Source organism: Saccopteryx bilineata, unplaced genomic scaffold (genome assembly GCF_036850765.1).
Source record: "Saccopteryx bilineata isolate mSacBil1 unplaced genomic scaffold, mSacBil1_pri_phased_curated manual_scaffold_32, whole genome shotgun sequence".
Taxonomy (NCBI): domain Eukaryota; kingdom Metazoa; phylum Chordata; class Mammalia; order Chiroptera; family Emballonuridae; genus Saccopteryx; species Saccopteryx bilineata.
In genome coordinates, this window is record NW_027095458.1 from 106,557 (window position 1) to 126,923 (window position 20,367).

General features: G+C 44.0%; 1 protein-coding gene across 1 annotated transcript; it reads left to right on the forward strand.

Moving 5' to 3' along the window:
* The first annotated feature begins 525 nt into the window (after positions 1-525).
* LOC136318313 (sex comb on midleg-like protein 1) lies at positions 526-12,756 on the forward strand. The gene is made up of 6 exons (XM_066250682.1): positions 526-630; positions 1,908-1,949; positions 4,284-4,425; positions 9,526-9,630; positions 10,015-10,573; positions 12,572-12,756. Exons 3-6 carry the CDS (start codon positions 4,396-4,398, stop codon positions 12,754-12,756), a joined length of 879 nt encoding a protein of 292 aa, XP_066106779.1. The 5' UTR covers positions 526-630; positions 1,908-1,949; positions 4,284-4,395.
* Positions 12,757-20,367: the final 7,611 nt, after the last annotated feature.

Below are 20,367 nucleotides of genomic sequence, written 5' to 3' on the forward strand. Positions count from 1 at the left end.
GGCCCAGGGTCAGTGTTTGTACCCAACTCAGATGCCAAACGACATCGCTAAGATCCCGCCCCTCCCCTTTCAAATTCCAGTACGGAAGAGCCCACCCAGGACCCATGTGTGCCACACGTCTGCAGCGCGTCATTAGAGGCAAGGGGAATGACATTAAAAAGAAAGCTTCAAAGAACCAACTAGTGACAGGGGGTAGGCCTAAGTGACCAATCCCCGCGAGCCGCCTCCACGAACCCTCCAGACGCAGGAAATGGCGTGGGCTTGCGCCAGCGCTCATGCGGAATAGCGCGGGGTTCCAAACGCACCAGTCTCCTAGCACTGAACCCTGGGAGGTCGGCATTGCGGTTGCGCAATGGGAAGGAAAGCCCCTTTCCCGGCTAGACCCCTAGCAACATCCCGCGCCCCAAGGACTGCGCATGCGCCCTCGGGACTGCTTGGTAACTTGCCGCTTGCGTAGGGAACCTGTGCGTGCGGGGGGCCGCCGGCCGGCGCGTCTCGTGATCCCGCTGGACATCTCGTGAGACTTCGAGCAGTCGGGACTGTCCTCGCCATTGCCGCTGCGGGAGCCATCGTCGCCAGCGGTTCCCCGTCCTCCAGAGGCCGGTGTAGTGGGGCTTGTTAGCAGAAGAGGTTTGTCCGGCGGCGGTTTTCCCGCCCGTGGAACTTTCCTGTCGGGTGTGGGCGAGAACGCACTGAGCGCTTTTAACGGCTGCGGGGCGGGGTGGGGGGGGTCTGACATGAGGGAGAGAAAGCACGCGCTTTCCTGGGGGAACACGGACCCCTTCCCTGTGGGCAGCGCTCCGCAGGGCGGGCCTGACGGGCCGCCGGGACGCCCAGGCGGGGTGTGATTCGGAGTCAGACTCCCGGTGCCGGCCCTGCGGGCCCCACGAATCGGGCGGCGGGCGGGCGGGCGCTGTGAGCCCCGTGCCCCGGGCTCCTGAGCGGCTGCTGCCCGCTCCCCCCCTCCCCCTCCTGGCTCTGAACAGCAGTGACACAACGTTCTATAGAAATATGGAAAATAATTGTGAAAAGGAATTGATAAAATAGCGAGGTTGAGATGACGCAGATACGCAAGTGGGAAAGAAAAGGACGATGTTGACCCCGTTTGGTTAAGGCCGTCTGTTCTGTGGGGGTCGCTCCCTGTCCTCCCTCCCGGGCTCTCCGGGAATTCCGACTGTTCCGGGTATTAAACTGGCCTCATGTTTCTACGTCGTGACTTCTGCAAGCATTCGCACCATGTTTTATACAGCAAGGGCCACGGCGCAGTTCAGGGCGGAGGGACGGCACACAGTTTAGGCAGCGCTGTCCCCCGTCTGGCCGATTTTGAGGTCTCTGAAATACCCCACAGGTGGTGGAAGTGCTGCTTTTGAGACCTCACGGGGGTTTTGGTCTGTCTGTTTATTCAGTGAGGGAGGAAGGCACAGACAGACTCCCGCATGCGCCTGGGATCCGGGATCTGGGATTTGTCCTGCAAGCCAACTGGGGACGCTGCCCATGGGGGGGAGCGGTGGAGGGGGTAGAGGGGAGAAGGAGGTGGGGGGTGTTGCTCTGCTGCTCAGCAACCAAGCTATTTTAGCACCTGAGGCAGAGGCCAGGGAGCCATCCTCAGTGCCCAGGGCCAGCGGGATCCAGGAGCGCCATGGCTGCAGGAGGGAGAGAGAGAGAGAGAGAGAAGCGAGAGGGAGGACTGGAGAAGCAGAAGGAAGCTTCTCCTGTGTGCCCTGACCGGGGATCGAACCCAGGACTTCAACATATCAGGCAGAAGCTATACCACTGAGCCACCGGCCAGGGCCCCATAGGGGTTTTACAAACTGATTGTTCAGTGTACTGACACACAGTTTTGTTTTTAAAAAGTTTTGGAATTGCCTCATTGTAACCTGCCCTCTTTTGCTGTGTATTTCTTGCAGTTGGTTTTTGGGTGAGAGGCGTGTTCATTCTTCACCATTGTGGTAAGTGGAAGGCAAGCGAACACATTTACCTTGGGAGCAGAATCTGCAAGTGACTTTTGGGAAATGTCTAAAAATTGTCTTATAAACACCAGGTGGCTCTTTGTTCTTACGTTATCAAGAATTTTCTATCATAAAATATAAATAGGGTTCATTTTCAGTAAATTCATTTTGCAGGATTTTGAATATACCAAATTATATTAACAAATTTTCAAAATCTAGTCATGGTTGGGCTAAGAAAATGTTGTACGAACTTCATCTTTGGGAAGAAGCAAAAGGGAAATAAAGTTTCTGCTGTACCTGTTAGGGACCAGACATGATGGTGAGTGTATACTATGTCATTTGGTCTTCACATCCCTGTGAAGTAGATATTATCTGAACTTGACAGGTTCACAGATTGAGGGACAGAAAGATTAAATCCCTGTCTAAAGCAAAATAGCAAAATTTGCAATTTGGTCTTTGATTTCAGTATTTCTTAAAGCCCAGTATTTGTACGATGGCTTGGTACTTCAGATTTGTTTACAAGAGATGGCTGTTGTATCTGCGTGTCCAGGTACATAGTGAGTGTGATTTACATGCTGTGACCTTGAGGACATGTGCCTGTGCTCCATGATGAATCGTTCTGTTGGGAGAACATTGTGAATATCCAAATAATAAAGTAATACTAGCTAACAATGGGTGCCCTTGCTCTGCCAGTCATTGTTCTAAGCACTTTACATATATTAATTTAATCTTTATAACTCCATCTAGTTGGTAGTGTTACATCAGATTTATAGAATTTTTTAAAAAAAAAACCCACAGAGAAATAAACTAAGTTGTCTGAAATTACACAGCTTGTAAATGGAGGAGCTTGGACCCAAACCCAGGTATTCTGACCCCAAGCCTAAGGTCTTAAATGTTTCTGAAGTTGTCTCTGTGTAACTAGCCAGTGTGTGAAAGTTACCATAAAAGCAGTCAGATGTGAGTGTTCTGGTTCTAGGGAAAGCAGTGGCACTTCCAGGCAGGGTGACATCGCACCTTTGCTTTGTGAAGAGGGAACTGGAATGAAGTTGGGGAATTGAAGAGGTTCTCCCAGGTGGAGTAATGACAGCCTGTCTCAGCACAGAGGGTTTGAAAGGAGTGAGAGGTTCAGAATGCGAGATCAGTTGATTTGTGTGAATGGGCCACAGAGGTAGAAATTGAGTTGGTAGACTAAATGTTTGCTGCTTCTGTGTCTAGCTACAGCCAAGATTTGCAGCATTATAATTATCCAGTAGAGAATTAATTGTCTGATTATAAGTATATAACAGTGGTTTGCAAATTTTGTCTATAAAAGGCCAGATAGTCAGTATTTTATGCTTAGATTTTGGGGAGAAGTGGTAAGATGTGACCTCTGAGAGTTGTGAAGGCTTCTGAGTATGCTTTATAAGGACCTTAATACGAGTTTGGATTTTATATTGTCACCGTTATAAAGAAATTCTTTGTGATTTGAATAATAAATATTATGTAAGGCACACGAACTCTGGAGTCAGACTACACCACACTTACTAGCAATGAGACTTGGAAAATTAGCTAAACTTTCTTTGCCTCAGATTTCTCTTAAGGAAAACAGGAAAAAGAATACAGCCTTCCCTGTAGGGTTGTCAGGAATAACATATCTAGTAGGGCTTAGAACATTGCCTGGCAGAGTAAGCAGGCAATGTTACCTTGTGGTGTATTCCAGATTTTCTATAGTGAATCCATATTTAATGAAAATTACATATATAAATCTATAAAGCAAAAGTGTTGAAAATATAGTGAGAATATGAAATACTATTAGAGTTGGGAAACTTGCACTTGCTATTCTCATTCTGGGAGAGTTCAAGTGGAGGAGCATGATTCAAGTACAGCTGACTTTATAAGAGCAGAACTTGAGAAGTGACTTGAACATCCATGAGTAGGGACTGGTTAAACAGATCAGGAGTATCTGCATGGTAGGAAACAAAGCAGTAGTTAAAATGACAGTGGTGTATGTGAAAATACTGGTTTTGGAAGCCTTCTTCCACTGTGAATTGATCCCCTGCAGGGGTTCCTGTACAAAAGCAGTGAGGATCCTGTTCTCTCCTTTTCAGCATTTACTCTGTAGCCTTTAAATTGTGAAGCATTCACTTCACTCTTGGGAGTGTGTTTGATCCTGATTTTTTAAATTCTGTGTGGGGAGTACAGCCCTTCAGATTTTAAAGGTTTATTCTAAATCATGAACGGAAAATTTCTAAAATTCATCCTGTACTCCAGTTCAGTTTGAGTTGGCATTGTGAGAACGTGCATCCTAAGTTTATTAATGCAGCTGTTAGAGTAACTTGTATGCGTTCTTTTCAGGAGTAGGTTTACCAGTCCTAGGTGACCAGGCACTGTCACAAGTAAGCCCTCCAGTGAGATTCAAACACTTAGGCCCACCTCAGAGAAGTGGAGTTGCTCCTGTTGCACCAAGATGTCTAGCTGCTCCAGTGAAGACAACGTGGTTGGTATTTCAGATTAAAAAAAAAATCTGTTCTTGTCTTTTCTTGAGTCATATTTCTTTTCTAAATTGAATTTCATTTCACAGTGAAATGCAGAGATCGTAAGCGTACAGTTCATGAGTTTGACAGTGATCTCTAAAGCTGTGTGAACATTCACGTACAAGTTCCTTTGTGACCAGATCCTGACACTCCTTTTTGGTAAATGCTCAGGAGATGAATTGCTAGGTCACAGGGTTGATGTGATTATAACTTTATGAGAATCTGCCAGTTTTTCAAAGTGTTTGTGGTCTTTTACATTCTGTCCCATTCTGTGTTTCTTGACCTCTGAAGTGGCATAAAAACACACATTTTTAAGCTATATGTAATTTGACTTAACAGAAAACACATGACTTACGTAAAGATGTGGATATTCCTGCCACCTAAGTGGTATAGACGATTTTCTTTAACTTCTTCCGTCTTAATGTTTTTCATCCTTGGAGCTAATGTTAACCACCTACAAAGAGATATTTTTCTGACATAATTATTTGAAAGTACTTGAAAAGGCATAAGGTAGTATAAACAAGGGTAACTTCATATATTTTTATAAATTAATCATCAATAGCAGTTCCATATTATTTTGATATATCTTTTTTTTTGTTTTGTTTTGTTTTTCATTTTTCTGAAGCTGGAAACAGGGAGAGACAGTCAGACAGACTCCCGCATGCACCCGACCGGGATCCACCCGGCACGCCCACCATGGGGCGACGCTCTGCCCACCAGGGGGCGATGCTCTGCCCATCCTGGGCGTCGCCATGTTGCGACCAGAGCCACTCTAGCACCTGAGGCAGAGGCCACAGAGCTATCCCTAGCGCCCGGGCCATCTTTGCTCCAATGGAGCCTTGGCTGCGGGAGGGGGAAGAGAGAGACAGAGAGGAAAGCGCAGCGGAGGGGTGGAGAAGCAAATGGGCACTTCTTCTGTGTGCCCTGGCCGGGAATCGAACCCGGGTCCTCCGCACGCTAGGCCGACGCTCTACCGCTGAGCCAACCGGCCAGGGCCTGATATATCTTTTGATACAGACACGCATAGCTTCAAAGTATGTTTATTTTAAAATTCCTCTTATAGTTTATAATTCTTAGATAAAGAATTATTAAATAAAATTAATAGTTATTTACTATCTATGTATATAAAACATTTCAAAAACATTTTAACGTGATTTAGAGATTAATTTATCAAAAAAAATTTAAGGGATTGAGAAATACAGATTGGTAGTTACAAAGTTGTCATGGGAATGCAAAATACAGCCTAGGGAATATAGTCAAGAGTATTGTAATAAGTATGTATGCTGCCAGGTGGGTTCTGGAAGTATCAAGGGGCCACTTTGTAAAAGTATATCATTGTTTAACCACTGTGGTGTGCACCTGAAACTAATATCAAACAATATTGAATGTAAACTGGAATTAAAAAATTAAATTAAAAAAAAAGTGCTCCTGGGTGGAAAAAGAAAAGCCTTGGCTAAAAAAAGAAATTATGTAGTCTGACCAGGGAGTAACATAGTGGATAGACCTGGGACCCTGGGAGCCCAGGTTCCAAACCCCGAGGTCACTGGCTTAAGCGTGGGCTCAATTGGTTTGTCGGCTTGAGCATAAGTTCATAGACATGACCCCATGGTTGCTGACTTGAGCCCAAGATCGCTGGCTTGAATCCCAAGGTCACTGGCTCAGCTGGAGGCCTGCGGTCAAGGCACGAATGAGAATTAATTATTGAACAACTAAAAAACTGCCATAACTGCAAGCTGATACTTTTTATCTCTCTCCCTGCCTGCCTGAGTCTCCTTCAAAAAAATTGTGTAGAAATACGTAGAATTAAAGAAGTTTTGTGATTATTGTTTTGCTAGCAATAATTTAGTTATGTGCTACTAATTAAAACAAAGCTTTGTTAATCAGGAAAATAGAAGTTTAATAAAAATAAAAAAAATGGGTTCTTAAGTGTATCATATTTTGTCCACAGAGTGGCACTGTTGGGTGATTTAAAGATCAAAAGTCTTCTAACATGGTTCTTTGTGATGAGAAATATTTGCTGTTACAGCAGTTCTGGTGCCAGATTCCCAAACTTGTCTTTCTACCCTGAGGCACACCAAAGGTTAAGCTTGATGGAAATGACTTCTTAAGTGTAGTTGGGTTAATGAGAAAACTGTTTTGCAAGTAGGTCTTTTCTTGTAACTATAGTAGTTATCTACAATGGACAAATCCTTGAATACCACAGATAGGCTTTTGGAGTTTCTTGAAAGTGAAATTGAAGTCCTCAGTTTTTCTTTTGGTTCCATCATTTACATTTCCTTTTCATTTATTAATATGATCTTCCTTAGATAAGAACTCGAATATATACTTGTGATGATGATAATGGCGTTCTTTATGCATATGAAGCAAAAACAGCATTTACCCTTGTAAGTAATGTAAATTGACATTTGCCAAATATAGTAACATTTAACCATTTTAAAGAGAAAGGTTTAAGTTCTTTATATACTGTAGAGTGTCCCTAAACCATACTCAAGAAAAGATTACTCTCCTGAATTTGTTTACCTCCTTTCAGTAAACAGTGAGCATTTAAGAATTTTACTTCCCTCTTCCTTATACGGTAGGAAACTTAGAGCAATACTCATTTTCAGTGCAAAGCTCTTTAACTGTAGATCCTTCTGATATAATAAGTTATTTTCTTACTCCTCTTAAGTAGCATTAATTGTGTATTATCATATTAATGTAAAATTTTTTTGTTTTGTTTTTTTTACACAGACAGAGAGAGGGACAGACAGGACACATAGACTGGAAGGGAGAGAGAGGAGAAGCATCAGCTCTTCGTTGTGGCACCCCAGCTGCTAACTGATTTCTTTCCCACATGTGCTGACCAGGAGGTGGGGGGGCTAGAGCAGACCGAGTTACCTCTTGCTCAAGCCAGCAAACCTGGGCTCAAGCTGGTGAGCCTTGCTCAAACCAGACGGGCCCACGCTCAAGCCGGGGACCTCAGGGTTTTAAACCTGGTCCTCCGTGTCCCAGTCTGACGCTCCATCCACTGTGCCACCACCTGGTCAGGTGTAAAGGGTTTTGTTTTTGTTTTTTCATTTCATCTCTACTTTAGAGTAAGACTTCTGAAACTGATATTTGGTGAAAATATATTTAAATAAATATAAAGTGTTTTATTCTTGTGTTCATTTTGGCTATTACAGAAGTAAACCATTAATACCTAACATTTAAAATCTTAACAGCAAAGTGTTCATTCTGACACATCGTATGAAGAGCAGGACGTGGTGGGATGTATAGCTTCTAGGCTCAGAAGTGCTCAGGTCCCAAAGTCACAGCCCTGGCATGGGCCATAAGGGACCCCTCTGTTTCTCCCAGTGCATTAGTGCTTTCCTTTCTTCAACTCCTTCCCTTTCGGGTCTATACCACAAGGTGCAGCACTGCCATCTTTTCTTTCTGACCCTTGCCCAGCATCCTGTTTGGTAAAACCCCCGCCCTGCCCAGAATGGGAAGCCGAGGGGAGGACATTGCTGGGCCTGTCCACTGCCTGGTAATCCTTCAGCAGCTCTCTGGTCAGCTCCCTTTGCCACCCCCCACGTGCTCCAGGCACCCCCATCCTTGCCTCTTGTTTAATGGAATGGGGGGCGTGGAGCAGAATCCCCCCAAGTCCTGATTCCTCTCCCCATAGCCAACAGACGTGTCTGGAATCCCTTTGTGAGGCTGACACCTGCTGGTGTCTGCATTGGACCCTCTTTCCCTGTGCTCAGACACCTCCTGACATGGGCCATCTCTCCTGTCCCTTCAGCCTCCGTGCTGTCACTCTCAGCATACCGTCCCAGTTTCAAGATACGATTTTTAGCCTCCCATCCCCTTTCACTGTCATCCCTCCTCCTTCCCTTGATATCCCAGCTCTTGGCTACCAATTATGCTCACTATGGAAGCATCTGACTTTCTGTTTTCTCTCTGGGTAGTTTAGAATACACTGTTCTTTCTGCCCTATGACCTTCCATGCATCTTTTCCTAGTGGCACCTCCTCATGTTTTAATTCTCAACGTAGACATTTGCTTTTCTGAAGAGACCTGCCAGCCTGGATTAGACCTTGTCTTCTGTGCACGCTAGCCTCCTGTTCTTCCCTGTATCATACCAGGCATTGTAGTAATGTTAGTAGGCAGTTTGAGCACTATTGGACCATTTATCGTGTGGTAATGTTATTAGGTTAGTATGAGCATCATGCTGTAGCACCTTGCTTTGCCCTCAAGAGAACTCAGAGATCTTGATCCTGACTCTCTCCACGAGATTAAACCACTGCTCCAGGCTGATAATTATTGAATACGTTCTCCGTTGAAATCATCTCTCTACTTGTCTGTCTCCAGCTGAAGTGGGAGTTCGTTAGGACAGGAGCTGGTTGGTTGGTTTTTCCTTCAGTCCCTGCTTCCTACTTCTAGCAAAGTAGTTCTGATAGGTGGTGGGCCCTCAGTAAATGTGTTTTGGAATGAGATTGTGAGGAAATGGATCCAGCCTGTGATTTTAGTGTATTTTTTGCCTGACTGAAATTTCTGTCTTTCAAGAATCCTCAGGCTCTATCTATTCACTTCCCTGATTGGCATGTAGGGGATGTGTACTGGGTTATTGTTGATTGCATCTATTTAAAATGTTTTGAAGCCAAGAGTCACATCTGACCTAGCTCTTACTGTTCTTTCTGGAGTGGAATGCCTGTTAGTTCATGTCATCATCACATGAAAAGAGGTTCTTTGGCTTTTCAACCGATTTGAACATTTAATTCTTGAAATAGTACCTTCCTTGATTTAAAATGACTTACGTCACATTTGTAAATGTGATGTTTAAAGGAATTGTGGTACGTTTATGTTTCAGAATTAATACTTCTTAAAGCTCCTATAGGACATGCAGTAGTGACGTAGGAGTTCGGGCTTCTTATGCTAGCCCGCTGGGCTCCATGTCACCAGCAAGGAGGCATCAAGTAGAAAATGACATTTCTGACAGCTGGAGAACTTTCTTTGTTACTAGCAGTCAAAATTTGGCTTAATGGTATGTTCTTATATGTTACTTTTATTTTGATGTACAACTTGCTAATAGATTGTCTTTTACAGGTCATCCAGGATACTGTTCAAAATCTGGATAACAAATTTACTGGCATTAATAGAAAGGTTTCAAAACTTTACCGTTATTGTGCTAAATTAATATGGCAAAATCGCGTAAAAGTTTTGCGGAAAAGTTTTTTCACAGTTATAAATCTCTGGCTTCTGAAGAAGCCTGTTTATTAGAAGTTAGCAAGAGCTAATAAGTCTGTGAGATTGCTGGGCTGAACCATACTTGAAGTAGCAACAGGCTAAGAAGAATGCTGAAGTTAGGATTGAGAAACGTATTGACAATGGGCATTTTTATGTTTGTAACCATAACATATAAAATGCAATTAAAAGGTAGCTTTAAAAGGAATAAAAGTCATATAATCAAATAGAATATTAGTCTTTAATAATAGAAAGCAATGATGCATGGATAATAAGTATTAATGTATTTACTACTTTATTTCCTTTTTTGCTCATTCACAGTTTTATTATGCTGGCTTTGTGTCATTTCAGAGGCCACTAGGCTATACATACAAACATTATTGTTACCTGCTGTCCAGAAAGACCAAATGGCAGAAAAGGAAGAAGGAGGATCCACTTCTTCCCACTTCACTCTCTGGCAGTGAATGCTATAGCCCAACTTCACCAGTAAGAAGGCCAACCCCCAACCCCCAGGAAAACCCTGCAGGAACATACTATCAGTCACAGGATTCCCAGCTCTGGGATCATGAGTCACTCGAGGAGCAGGAGACACGCCTTAGCCAGAGTCCGACACTTAGTCCAGGCTGCACAGTACCATATCCTTCCTGCCTGCCACGTTACACATGCAGTGGTCCAGATGCAGATCCAGTGCAGGGCACCTCTTCCATGCACTGCGGGGCCAGCCCAGTGGAGCACAGCACCACCAGCGGCTTGTCAGCTGTCCAGGCTTCCACATTAGCCCCTGCAGCCGTGCTCGACCAGGGAATATCCCATCCAGCACACAACCCTGAGGTGTTAGCTTACCTGCCTTTGCTGGAGAGTGAGCGTCTGGACCGTGCTGCCTCAACTCTCCACAACACAGCTGACTGCGGTGAGTATCAGACAATATGTGTGACAAGTAGTGCTATTTCACTACATGTCTCAGTATCCTCGGTGCAAGCTAGTGGAAGCTGTTTGTTTCCTGCTTTGAGGGCTGTTTTGAGGGGTACTCGTAGTGAGGACTTACATTCATTAAGTGTGTGTTGTGTGACAAACATCAGGTTTTTTCATCTTTTGTTTTTCTTTACCCTTTTTCTTGGTAAATACTCAAAATGTCTGTGAAATGACCAGAGCCCAGATGATAGGAATGGAAAGGGTCACCTTTGGCTAATTCACACACAAGAATGATCAAAATTGTGTTGATGGTCTTTGGTTAGAGAAACTGATCTTCCTAGGAAATTAAAAAAGCCACTTCTAAGTATTAAAAAGTAAAGAAAAAGAATTTTTAAAATGCTCTAAAGCAGGGGTCCCCAGACTTTTTACACAGGGGCCAGTTCACTGTCCCTCAGACCATTGGAGGGCCACCACATACAGTGCTCCTCACACTGACCACCAGTGAAAGAGGTGTCCCTTCTGGAAGTGCAGTGGGGGCTGGATAAATGGCTTCAAGGGGCTGCAGTTTGGGGACGCTTGCTCTAAAGTCTATTAAAAATAAATTATATTTACCTGAAACCTGTGCACTCTTATTAATGAATGTCACCCCATTAAATTTAATATTCTAAATAAAAATTTTAAGGAATATTTTAAAAGCCACTTTTGTTACCACAAACTAACGAGTTGAATGTTCTGGTGGAGAAATGAATACTTGTCTAGACACAGAAATTTCAGCACTTAGTGAACATCACAGCCAAAACTTGGAGTTATGAGCACTTCAGTTGTTTCCTGTCTCAGTTATTTATTTTTTCAACATTAAACCTTGAGTCAAAAATAGCTATTTCTATTACTGTGTAACTGAACTCGAAAGAAGTCTTGAATATAAAGTTATAGTTACTTCTGACCTAGTTAAGTAGAACATACTCTTGTTTTTTTCAAAATTCAGATAAGCATTTAAGTCTCGAGAGACAGAAATTTAAAGAGTAAAATGATGCTTAAAATATCCATAGTGAGGCCCTGGCCGGTTGGCTCAGTGGTAGAGCGTCGGCCTGGCGTGCAGGAGTCCTGGGTTCGATTTCCGGCCAGGGCACACAGGAGAAGCGCCCATCTGCTTCTCCACCCCTCCCCCTCTCCTTCCTCTCTGTCTCTCTCTTCCCCTCCCGCAGCCAAGGCTCCATTGGAGCAAAGTTTGCCCGGGTGCTGAGGATGTCTCTGTGGCCTCTGCCTCAGGCGCTAGAATGGCTCTGATTGCGGCAGAGCAACACCCCAAGCTGGGCAGACCATCGCCCCCTGGTGGGCATGCCGGTGGATCCCGGTCGGGCACATCCTGGTCGGACGCATGTGGGGGTCTGTCTCACCGCCTCCCGGTTTCCAACTTCAGAGAAATTAAAAAAAATATCCATAGTGAATACATGGGACAGATTCAGTAAAGAACTACTTTGGTTCTCAAAGATAATAGGGTTTTTTGAAATATATTGATTAAAGTGAATAAATTTAAGCAATTATAAAAGTATGTTTGGGGAATTCCCATTGTATATAGCTAGTAAAATAAACCTTCTCTAGCCCATGTGGAGGGAGATTGAGAAAAATTCATTGAACCACTTAGAGTAATACCTTAGTACAGATTAAGGTAATTAATCCAGGTAACAGCTCTTTTGCAGTATATACCTGTGGCCAAAGAGACCTCCGTTTGCTCGGTCTGTGTTATGATCTTTGAAGCTTTATGGTAACTTCTGAAGCTGCTTTTGTTGTGTGGGGGAGGTCAGATGGGACACTCATGGGTAGCCATCATCACGTCATCTTTATTGAAGCTGTCACTGGATATTACACTTGGAGTCCTGGGTCCTTGCAGGGGTACTGAGCAGATGGTTCCAGGAATGAGACCATTACTCCCTAACACCTCTTCTTTCGGGATAATGATCAGGTCAAGTTTGATTTGTCTTTTCCCCCATTGAAGGTGCAAGTTCAGCAGCTGAAATGCACTCAGATATGCCAGGAAAAGTGCTCTCTGCTGACCCTTCAACTTGGTCCGTAGAGGAAGTGACCCTGTTTCTGAATCAGAGAGATCCTCAGACACACACCTGTGGAGGATGTCTTCAGGCAACGTGTAATGCATCTTTTGATCTGATTTTCCTGTCATGATGTTTTTGACCTCTGTGCAGGCTCTTCAGTTGGATACTGATCATTGTGGATGGTGGGGAGCCCTACGACCTGATTTTTTCCTATGTGGAAAAGGTTACTTTGCTCAAAGTTAGATCCTTAAGTGGTAGAGGCGGGATCTGTGCTCTGTGTGGGTACCCGGGTACCTGAAACACTACAAGTCCTCAGGCTGTCAAGAGCAGATGAGTCGGCATGGTCACTCACTGGCAGGTGTTGTCTTCTCCTCTGTAGTGACAGCCACGACTCCCCTCAAGGGTGTCGTCCTGTTATGACGCCTGAAGAATCCAGCAACTGATTCCATTTGGCTCAGATCTGTTAACCCTGTGTGGTTCCTGACAGTTCGGGATGCTGATAGCCTCATGCCATTTATAAAGAAATATCATGGACTAAGTTTTTATTAGTTGTAATGTCTAGTTTTACTTATAGTAACAATATAAAAAGTGCCTAAGAAATGCAGTACTGTATAGAATTTCAGATCTTTTCAGACAGTGATAATATGATTCAGTAAAGTTTTCTTTTTAAACTAGATCTCATGAAAACTAATATATGCTTCAGCAGCATCAGTTGGTTAGTACAATAAAAAATTTAAGTAGGATGCCTGTGTCATGTAATTTTTTTTTAAATTTACTTATTTATTTTTTACAGAGACAGAGAATGAGTCAGTGAGAGGGATAGACAGGGACAGACAGACAGGAACGGAGAGAGATGAGAAACATCAATCATTAGTTTTTCATTGCGCATTGCAACACCTTAGTTGTTCATTGATTGCTTTCTCATACGTGCCTTGACTGTGGGCCTTCAGCAGCCTGAGTAACCCCTTGTTGGAGCCAGCGACCTTGGGTTCAAGCTGGTGGGCTCTTGCTCAAACCAGATGAGCCTGCGCTCAAGCTGGCGACCTCAGGGTCTCGAACCTGGGTCCTCTGCATCCCAGTCCAATGCTCTATGCACTGCGCTACCACCTGGTCAGGCAATATTTTTAAAGTTTTTTCTTATGGGTAAAATTAGTGGGCACATATCCGATATACCCTTTTTAATATGGTAAGGAAATGACTAATTGGTTTTAGCATCATTTTAGCTTCAGGTGGTTAACTCATTAGCTTTCAACATAAAGACAATACTGTATAGCTCATTACAGTTTGCATCGATGCTGACCTATTCATGTTCCCAGCCTTTCTATGAAAGTTAATGACCTTCTGAAATTCATTCCTACCACTCATAGTTTTTACTCTTTTTGTCATAGCTATGCAGTATTTTATTCAACATACAATATTTAAAATACAAAAGTTAGACATGTAGGCTTTTTTAGGATGTTAGGTTAAATATCCTTTTCCTTAAAATTTAAAGTAAATTTACAAATGATCAGTTGATGCTTCATCTGTACAAATTATGTCTTGACAGTTTTCATCAAGCAGATTCAGGCTCAGAAAATACATATCTGGAATGACCTGCCCTCTAATTGATGGTACCTGTTGTTATATATAAGGACTAACCATTCTGACACAATATGAAAGCGTTATTGTCATTTCTTTCTCTCTGAAGGACATTGATGGGAAAGCTACAATAATGCACCAGCTTGAAAATATGATAGAGGATATGGGGTTCAAGCTGGGACCAGCTTTGAAGTTGTGCGACTGCATTGAAAAGCTTAAAGAAGAAAAATGCATTGACTTGTAAAATGTTTCTATAGATTTAGATTGTACTTAATTTTGGGGAGACCAATACTGCCCTGAGAAATTTTTGCGTTGTGAAAATACCTGTTATTTTAAAGCTTTTTAAATATTTTGCCTAAGCTTGGGTATTTGACTAGCCATTTACAGTTTACATCTCTGAAAATGCTTATGTCCCAGTTTTTTAAAGAAGTGCATTTTTATGGAGACTGTTTCATTATACTTACATTTTACTCTATATCTGATTCATGCACACAAGTAAATCTTCAGAATTTAATATGGTACTGTGCACTTCTTCAGAGATAAAGATTAACCTAGATATAGCAAAATGTTTCTATTCTGTAAATGTGCACATCATTTGCCATCACTGGTACCTCTCAGCTCAATCCTCAAGAGTGTCTGTGCAGAGAATTTCTCTGTCCTGAGCAATGTTCCTAGCTAATTTGCATTCTGAGCCATTTAGTCTACTAATCATTGGAAGGTACATTAGTTCAATTTGTCACTTTGGACTTTATTTTAAGAATTAGAACTTTCAAACCATACATGTTCATTGTTGTTATTTCATTATTTATTACCTCTTTGTATCATGTAACATTTATTGTAATGTGTATAAGCTATGAGAATTGGTGGTAATTGTATTAGCTATTTGTTGTGAATGCCAGAAAATGTTCACCAGGGGCCAGAATGAACATTCTCTGTTTAGAAAACCAAGTGACCTTTATATTTATAAACAAATGTGACAGTTTACTGGGCATATGTGATCTGAAGAAGAGTTTTTACTTTTTTTGTGTAATAAAAAAGCTTCTACTTTACTCTCTCAATCTCAGATTGTTTGACAGAACATTCTGTATCTACAATAGTTGAACAGCCCTGAGGTGTTTAAGCAAATGCTATATTGTACAGTTCTCAGATTTTAAAATATAATAAAGTTAAAAGACACTCTAATAAGTTTGTAGTTTTATGTCCCAACACTTGAGTTATAACCTTGACTTTATTCTACAGGTAAATGGATTATTGGGAAGAAAGGCTGGCCTCTTGTAGGGGCCTGAACAGGAACCCGGGGAAATGTCGGGAGTTAAATCAGGGAGCTCTATCTGTGCTCGAATCCTCAGTTACCTGAAATGAAATGTCACCGATGACATGAGTGTGCTAGAAAATGCCAGTGCCCCCAGAGGCCGTCCCACCTGAGTCCAGGCACCTGCTGGCAATTCTGGCTGCTGCTTTACCAGCAGGGCTCAGAAGCCATATGGCCCATCTGCCTTCAGCTGTCCCAGCCTGTGTGGTGGGAAGTCCTTTGAGGCTCAGGGTTGTGGTTGAGTTGCTTCAGGGTCTGACCCTCGGCCCACCCACCCCAGGCACTGCTGCTCGGTGCTGCTGCTGTTGGAGTGTCTTAGAGGACGTGCTCTGTGCCTGGGAACCAGAAAACGTCCTGCTCTTGCTGCTGAGCAGCCTGTGATTTAGGTGCCTGAAAGGGTCAGGGTCGTAACAGGTCAGGGGTCATGCTCAGGTGACTTTAATGGGGTGTTCATTTGCCATCTGAGACATGGGTGATTCAGAACCACTTGTTCTTCACTGTCTGGTTTGTGAATTACTATTTATTTTATCCTCCTGTGAACTTGCCAGAATTTAAAGCCAATATTTCCCCTAGTTTTGCCTCAGTCCAACCTCAATCACTGTCTCCAGCAGATCTGCAACTGGAGCACTGAAGTCCCATGGGCACATCAGGCTTTTGCTTTTGTTGGTGTGATATCTGATGGTTGGAGTGTCTTCTTAGAGAATGTGTTTCAGAGAAGAATTTCCCAAATGTTTAAAATCAACCCCCTCTGTGAGCATGAAAGTACTGTGCACTTATGTAGTGTCATTAGAAATAAAAAATACAGCATCACTACCAGAAACAATGGAATAGGGGAAAAGTGCTGCTTTCTCAAGCTGCAGAAGAGAGTGTACTCCCAGGTAGCCGAGGAAATGTGCCTTTCATTGACATTTCAGGGGTGGTTTCTACAGAGAGGCTTGCCTTTGTCTGTAGGTCCTCTGGGGCTGACCAGGAATGAGTGGGATCTGGGGGTGAGAAGCAGGCCAACCATGGCCCTCTGTCGGAACGCTCCCTCCAGACGTCCCCCTCTTGTCCAGCAGCTTGATGGAGTTGAGCCTTGAACTCACCTCTCGCAAGCACGCACTGACTCACTGGAGCTTGTCCACCCTGCTACAGAAGGGCCGTGCTCCTCCCCTCAAGCTGCCTAGAAATCACGGAAGGGACTCAGCAACACTCCCAGAAAGGAGAGCCCGTGAGGCTTTTTTCTTTCTTTCCATTTTTCTGAAGCTGGAAACGGAGAGACAGTCAGACTCCCGCATGCGCCCAAACGGCACGCCCACCAGGGGGCGACGCTCTGCCCACCAGGGGGCGATGCCCTGCCCATCCTGGGCGTCTCCATGTTGCGACCAGAGCCACTCTAGCGCCTGAGGCAGAGGCCACAGAGCCATCCCCAGTGTCCGGGCCATCTTTGCTCCAATGGAGCCTTGGCTGCGGTAGGGGAAGAGAGAGAGGGGAAAGCATGGCGGAGGGGTGGAGAAGCAAATGGGCACTTCTCCTGTGTGCCCTGGCCAGGAATCGAACCCGGGTCCTCCGCACGCTAGGCCGACGCTCTACCCTGTGAGGCTTGTGGTGAGGCATGCTTGTCAGTGTTCTGTGCCTTGTCTTCAGCTGGAGAACGAGAGCACTTAGTGAAGCTCATTCGTTTGGGGCAGTAACTGCTCAGAGGCAAGGGGGAAAGACTTATGGCCTCGGCAGACCCCGCTCCACCATTGACCTCCCCACTCCACATGCCTGGGCTGCTCAAGTGCCCTGATGTCTTGGGAGGGGGCTCCTAGTCCACGAGGCAGAGCAGTCAATCCAATGGGAGCAGGCTGCACATGGCGCATGTTAGATTTCTGTAAGATGAGAGAAGTTAAATTCTGACACTAGTGTATGGACTGACTCAAGTGTTTCGAAGTTCTGGGTGGTGGTGGATACATGAACATGCCAGGGCTTCTAAGTTCTCCCCTGTGGTTAGAGGCACAAAGCTTGGAAGCAATGTTTTCCACACTCCCTTCCAAGTGGGTTGGGCTTGATTTACCCAAAGCAGGAAGGGGCAGCAATTTTTCACCACGGGCTTCTCAGGACAGATTTCTGGGCATCAGAGACAGATGTGGGTTTGCCTGGCTGGCTGCCTTCTTAAGAGTCGCCCACTTGAGTCATGCAGAGAGCTAAATCCAGGGAGGGGGCTGTCCTTCGACCCTTCCCCACCTGGATCTCTGGAAAATTCTTCTCCTGCCTTGTTCCCCCGCCTTCCAGCAGCTAGGTAAGCTTCTGGTTCTGTATTACACCACGTTTGTTCTGAAGACTAGAATGACCTTGTGTCCCTCCTCAAACCCTGACTGGAGTCCTCCCTCACAATGTTGTCCTGCCCACTTTTCTGAGAGAAGAGTGGAAGTTCCACAGGGAGGAGCCTTTAATTTTCCTCATTTCAACAAAATATTACATTGAACCAAATGCAATAATTTGTGTGATGTGCCATTTCTGTATGAACCAAATGGGAAAGAAGAATTCCCCTCATTTTACCAACTTCATAGACGTTATGATGTGAAAACTGGGTGGCTTAAGATGCATAAAAGGTTAACTCTGAAAAGCTGGACTCTGGTCACTTATGTATAAAGGTGAACACAAAGGAACTGAGAACTAAAGGCTAACAAGGTAAGCCCAAGTGTACAGTAAGAGAGACCAAACTGGTCTGAGGTTTGTAAGAACCATGGTAAAATGAAAACAAAAGCAATCTAATTGGTCTGCCCCTAAAGTGAAAATTAGCAAGATTTTCAAATGTGAGTCTGTGTCCCACCGTAAACAAACAGCCTTGCCACGAATGTACATTTTACCTTCTGGTATCATCTAATGCTAGCTAGGATGAAGGCATCACAATCATCAAGACATTAACTATTTTCCTGTGTGCAGCAATGGAAAGAGAGCAAGCTGGAGTGATTATATTGGTAGATGAACAGTCTTAAAGACATGTTATCCAAGTGCCATGCTTGGAGCTTGTTTAGATGCTGATTAGAAGAAGCCAACAGTAGGAAGGCATGTGTGAGAGATCCAGGAAAGATCATTTACCCGGTGGTTACTAGGTAGTATTAAAGAGTTACTCCTTTATGACAATGGTGTTTATGGAATTATAATTTTGATTTGAAGGAGGGGCCTTATATCTTAGAAATGCATACTGAACTTGTACAGATGAGATGATATTTGGGACTGTTTATAGGGAACAGGGTGTAGAGATTGACTGAAATGAGCTCCGTGTTTTTATTTGTAATGACCTTACAAATAAAATGAAGAATACATTGGAGATCCTTGTACAGATCTCTGCATTCTTTCATATGTTTGAAAATTCCCATAACAAAATGTGTAAGAAAAGTAGTATTCAGAATTTGAAGACAAATCTCCTTATTTTTATTTAGAGATGTCTAAAATAAAGCAAAATTTTCAAACGTATGCAGCTACCCATAGGAAGCATTCAACCTTTGGTCCTGATGCAGCACTGTAAGGTTCCCATTGCACCACAAGAGGGTGATGTAGAACTGCTTTATAGGAATTTCAGCCTTTAGCCCCCTGCTGTGCTGAGCAGCTGCAGTCTCAGAAGTCCTTGGAATTGATTCATGTTCACATCAGTGAATAGATCTCAACCTTTTCAGTATTTGTAAAATATACCCATACATTTGTAGGCAGAAATACTGTAATATGCACTTGAATGGTAAGCCAGCCAAGAAGAGAAAGCAGGATTTATATATTTGCACACAGTGAAGACAGCTGTACCATGTGACAGCTTTTATAGCAAATGCTTTCGGTGTAAGTTACTGATAATATCAGGAAGTAGCAGAGTGGAGAAGCAGCAGGCGAGCTGGGCACAGGGAGAGGCTGCGCTGCAATGTTTCTCATGCACCAGGCGAGGGCGCCAAAGGGCAGCTGTGATCAAGAGTTCAGCCTTTGGTAGTAGCAGCACTGCATTGTTCCCACTGCTCCATAGAAGAGCGGTGAAGGGCAGCTTTAACACTGTGCTTTGAGGGAGAAGGGCGGGTACAGCTAGAGTGGTGGGCAGAACCACAAAGTATGGGGGAAGCATTGAAAACAGCAGCCCTTCCCTATGGTTGCCTAGAACAGGGGCTGACCATGGAGATGGAATCTCGGCTATACACAGTCTGAGTTATGGCACATAATGGGGTGTAGGGGGGAGGTAAGGGCATGTGAGGGATTGAAGCTGCCTTGGGAAGAATCCGAGCGTCATGGCCTATTCAGAACATAGTGGGCAGAAGTAAGTGGCCTGCCTCTGTCTTTCCCACAATGTCTCCTGTCCAATCCAATTCCTTGTTGAACTCACTATCCTCTGTTCTAAAACACAATTCCCTCTTTCCCATGACTTATATGCCCCTAGTGTTCCACTGTTCTCCATTCTCGCCCATGACGACCTGTCTTCACTACACTTCTTGCATTTCCACATTACATTATGTACCCAGAATTTCCCATAGCAGCTGTAATAATCTTCCCCTACACTGCTTTGTTTTTTCCACAATTCTCTTTCCTATAACTTATGTGTCATTAAGGGGTTTGAACCCACACCTTGGTGTTTTCACATGACCCTCCAAATGAGCTAACCTACTAGGGCTGTTTCTGGCCTTTTTCTACTCATCAGTCTCAGTGGCCCATGGTTAATGTTTCAGGCTGTGTACACTGATTTGAAGCCACACACTGCGTGGCACATACCCGTTCAGCATGTGTTCTTGAGCACCTTTTGTGTACGAGGTGTCCCATGAGAAACTACACACACTGAGCCTCTCTATTCCACGGGAGACAGAGAAAAACCACAAGTGATTATGTTCTATTCCACATACTGAGGAATCTATG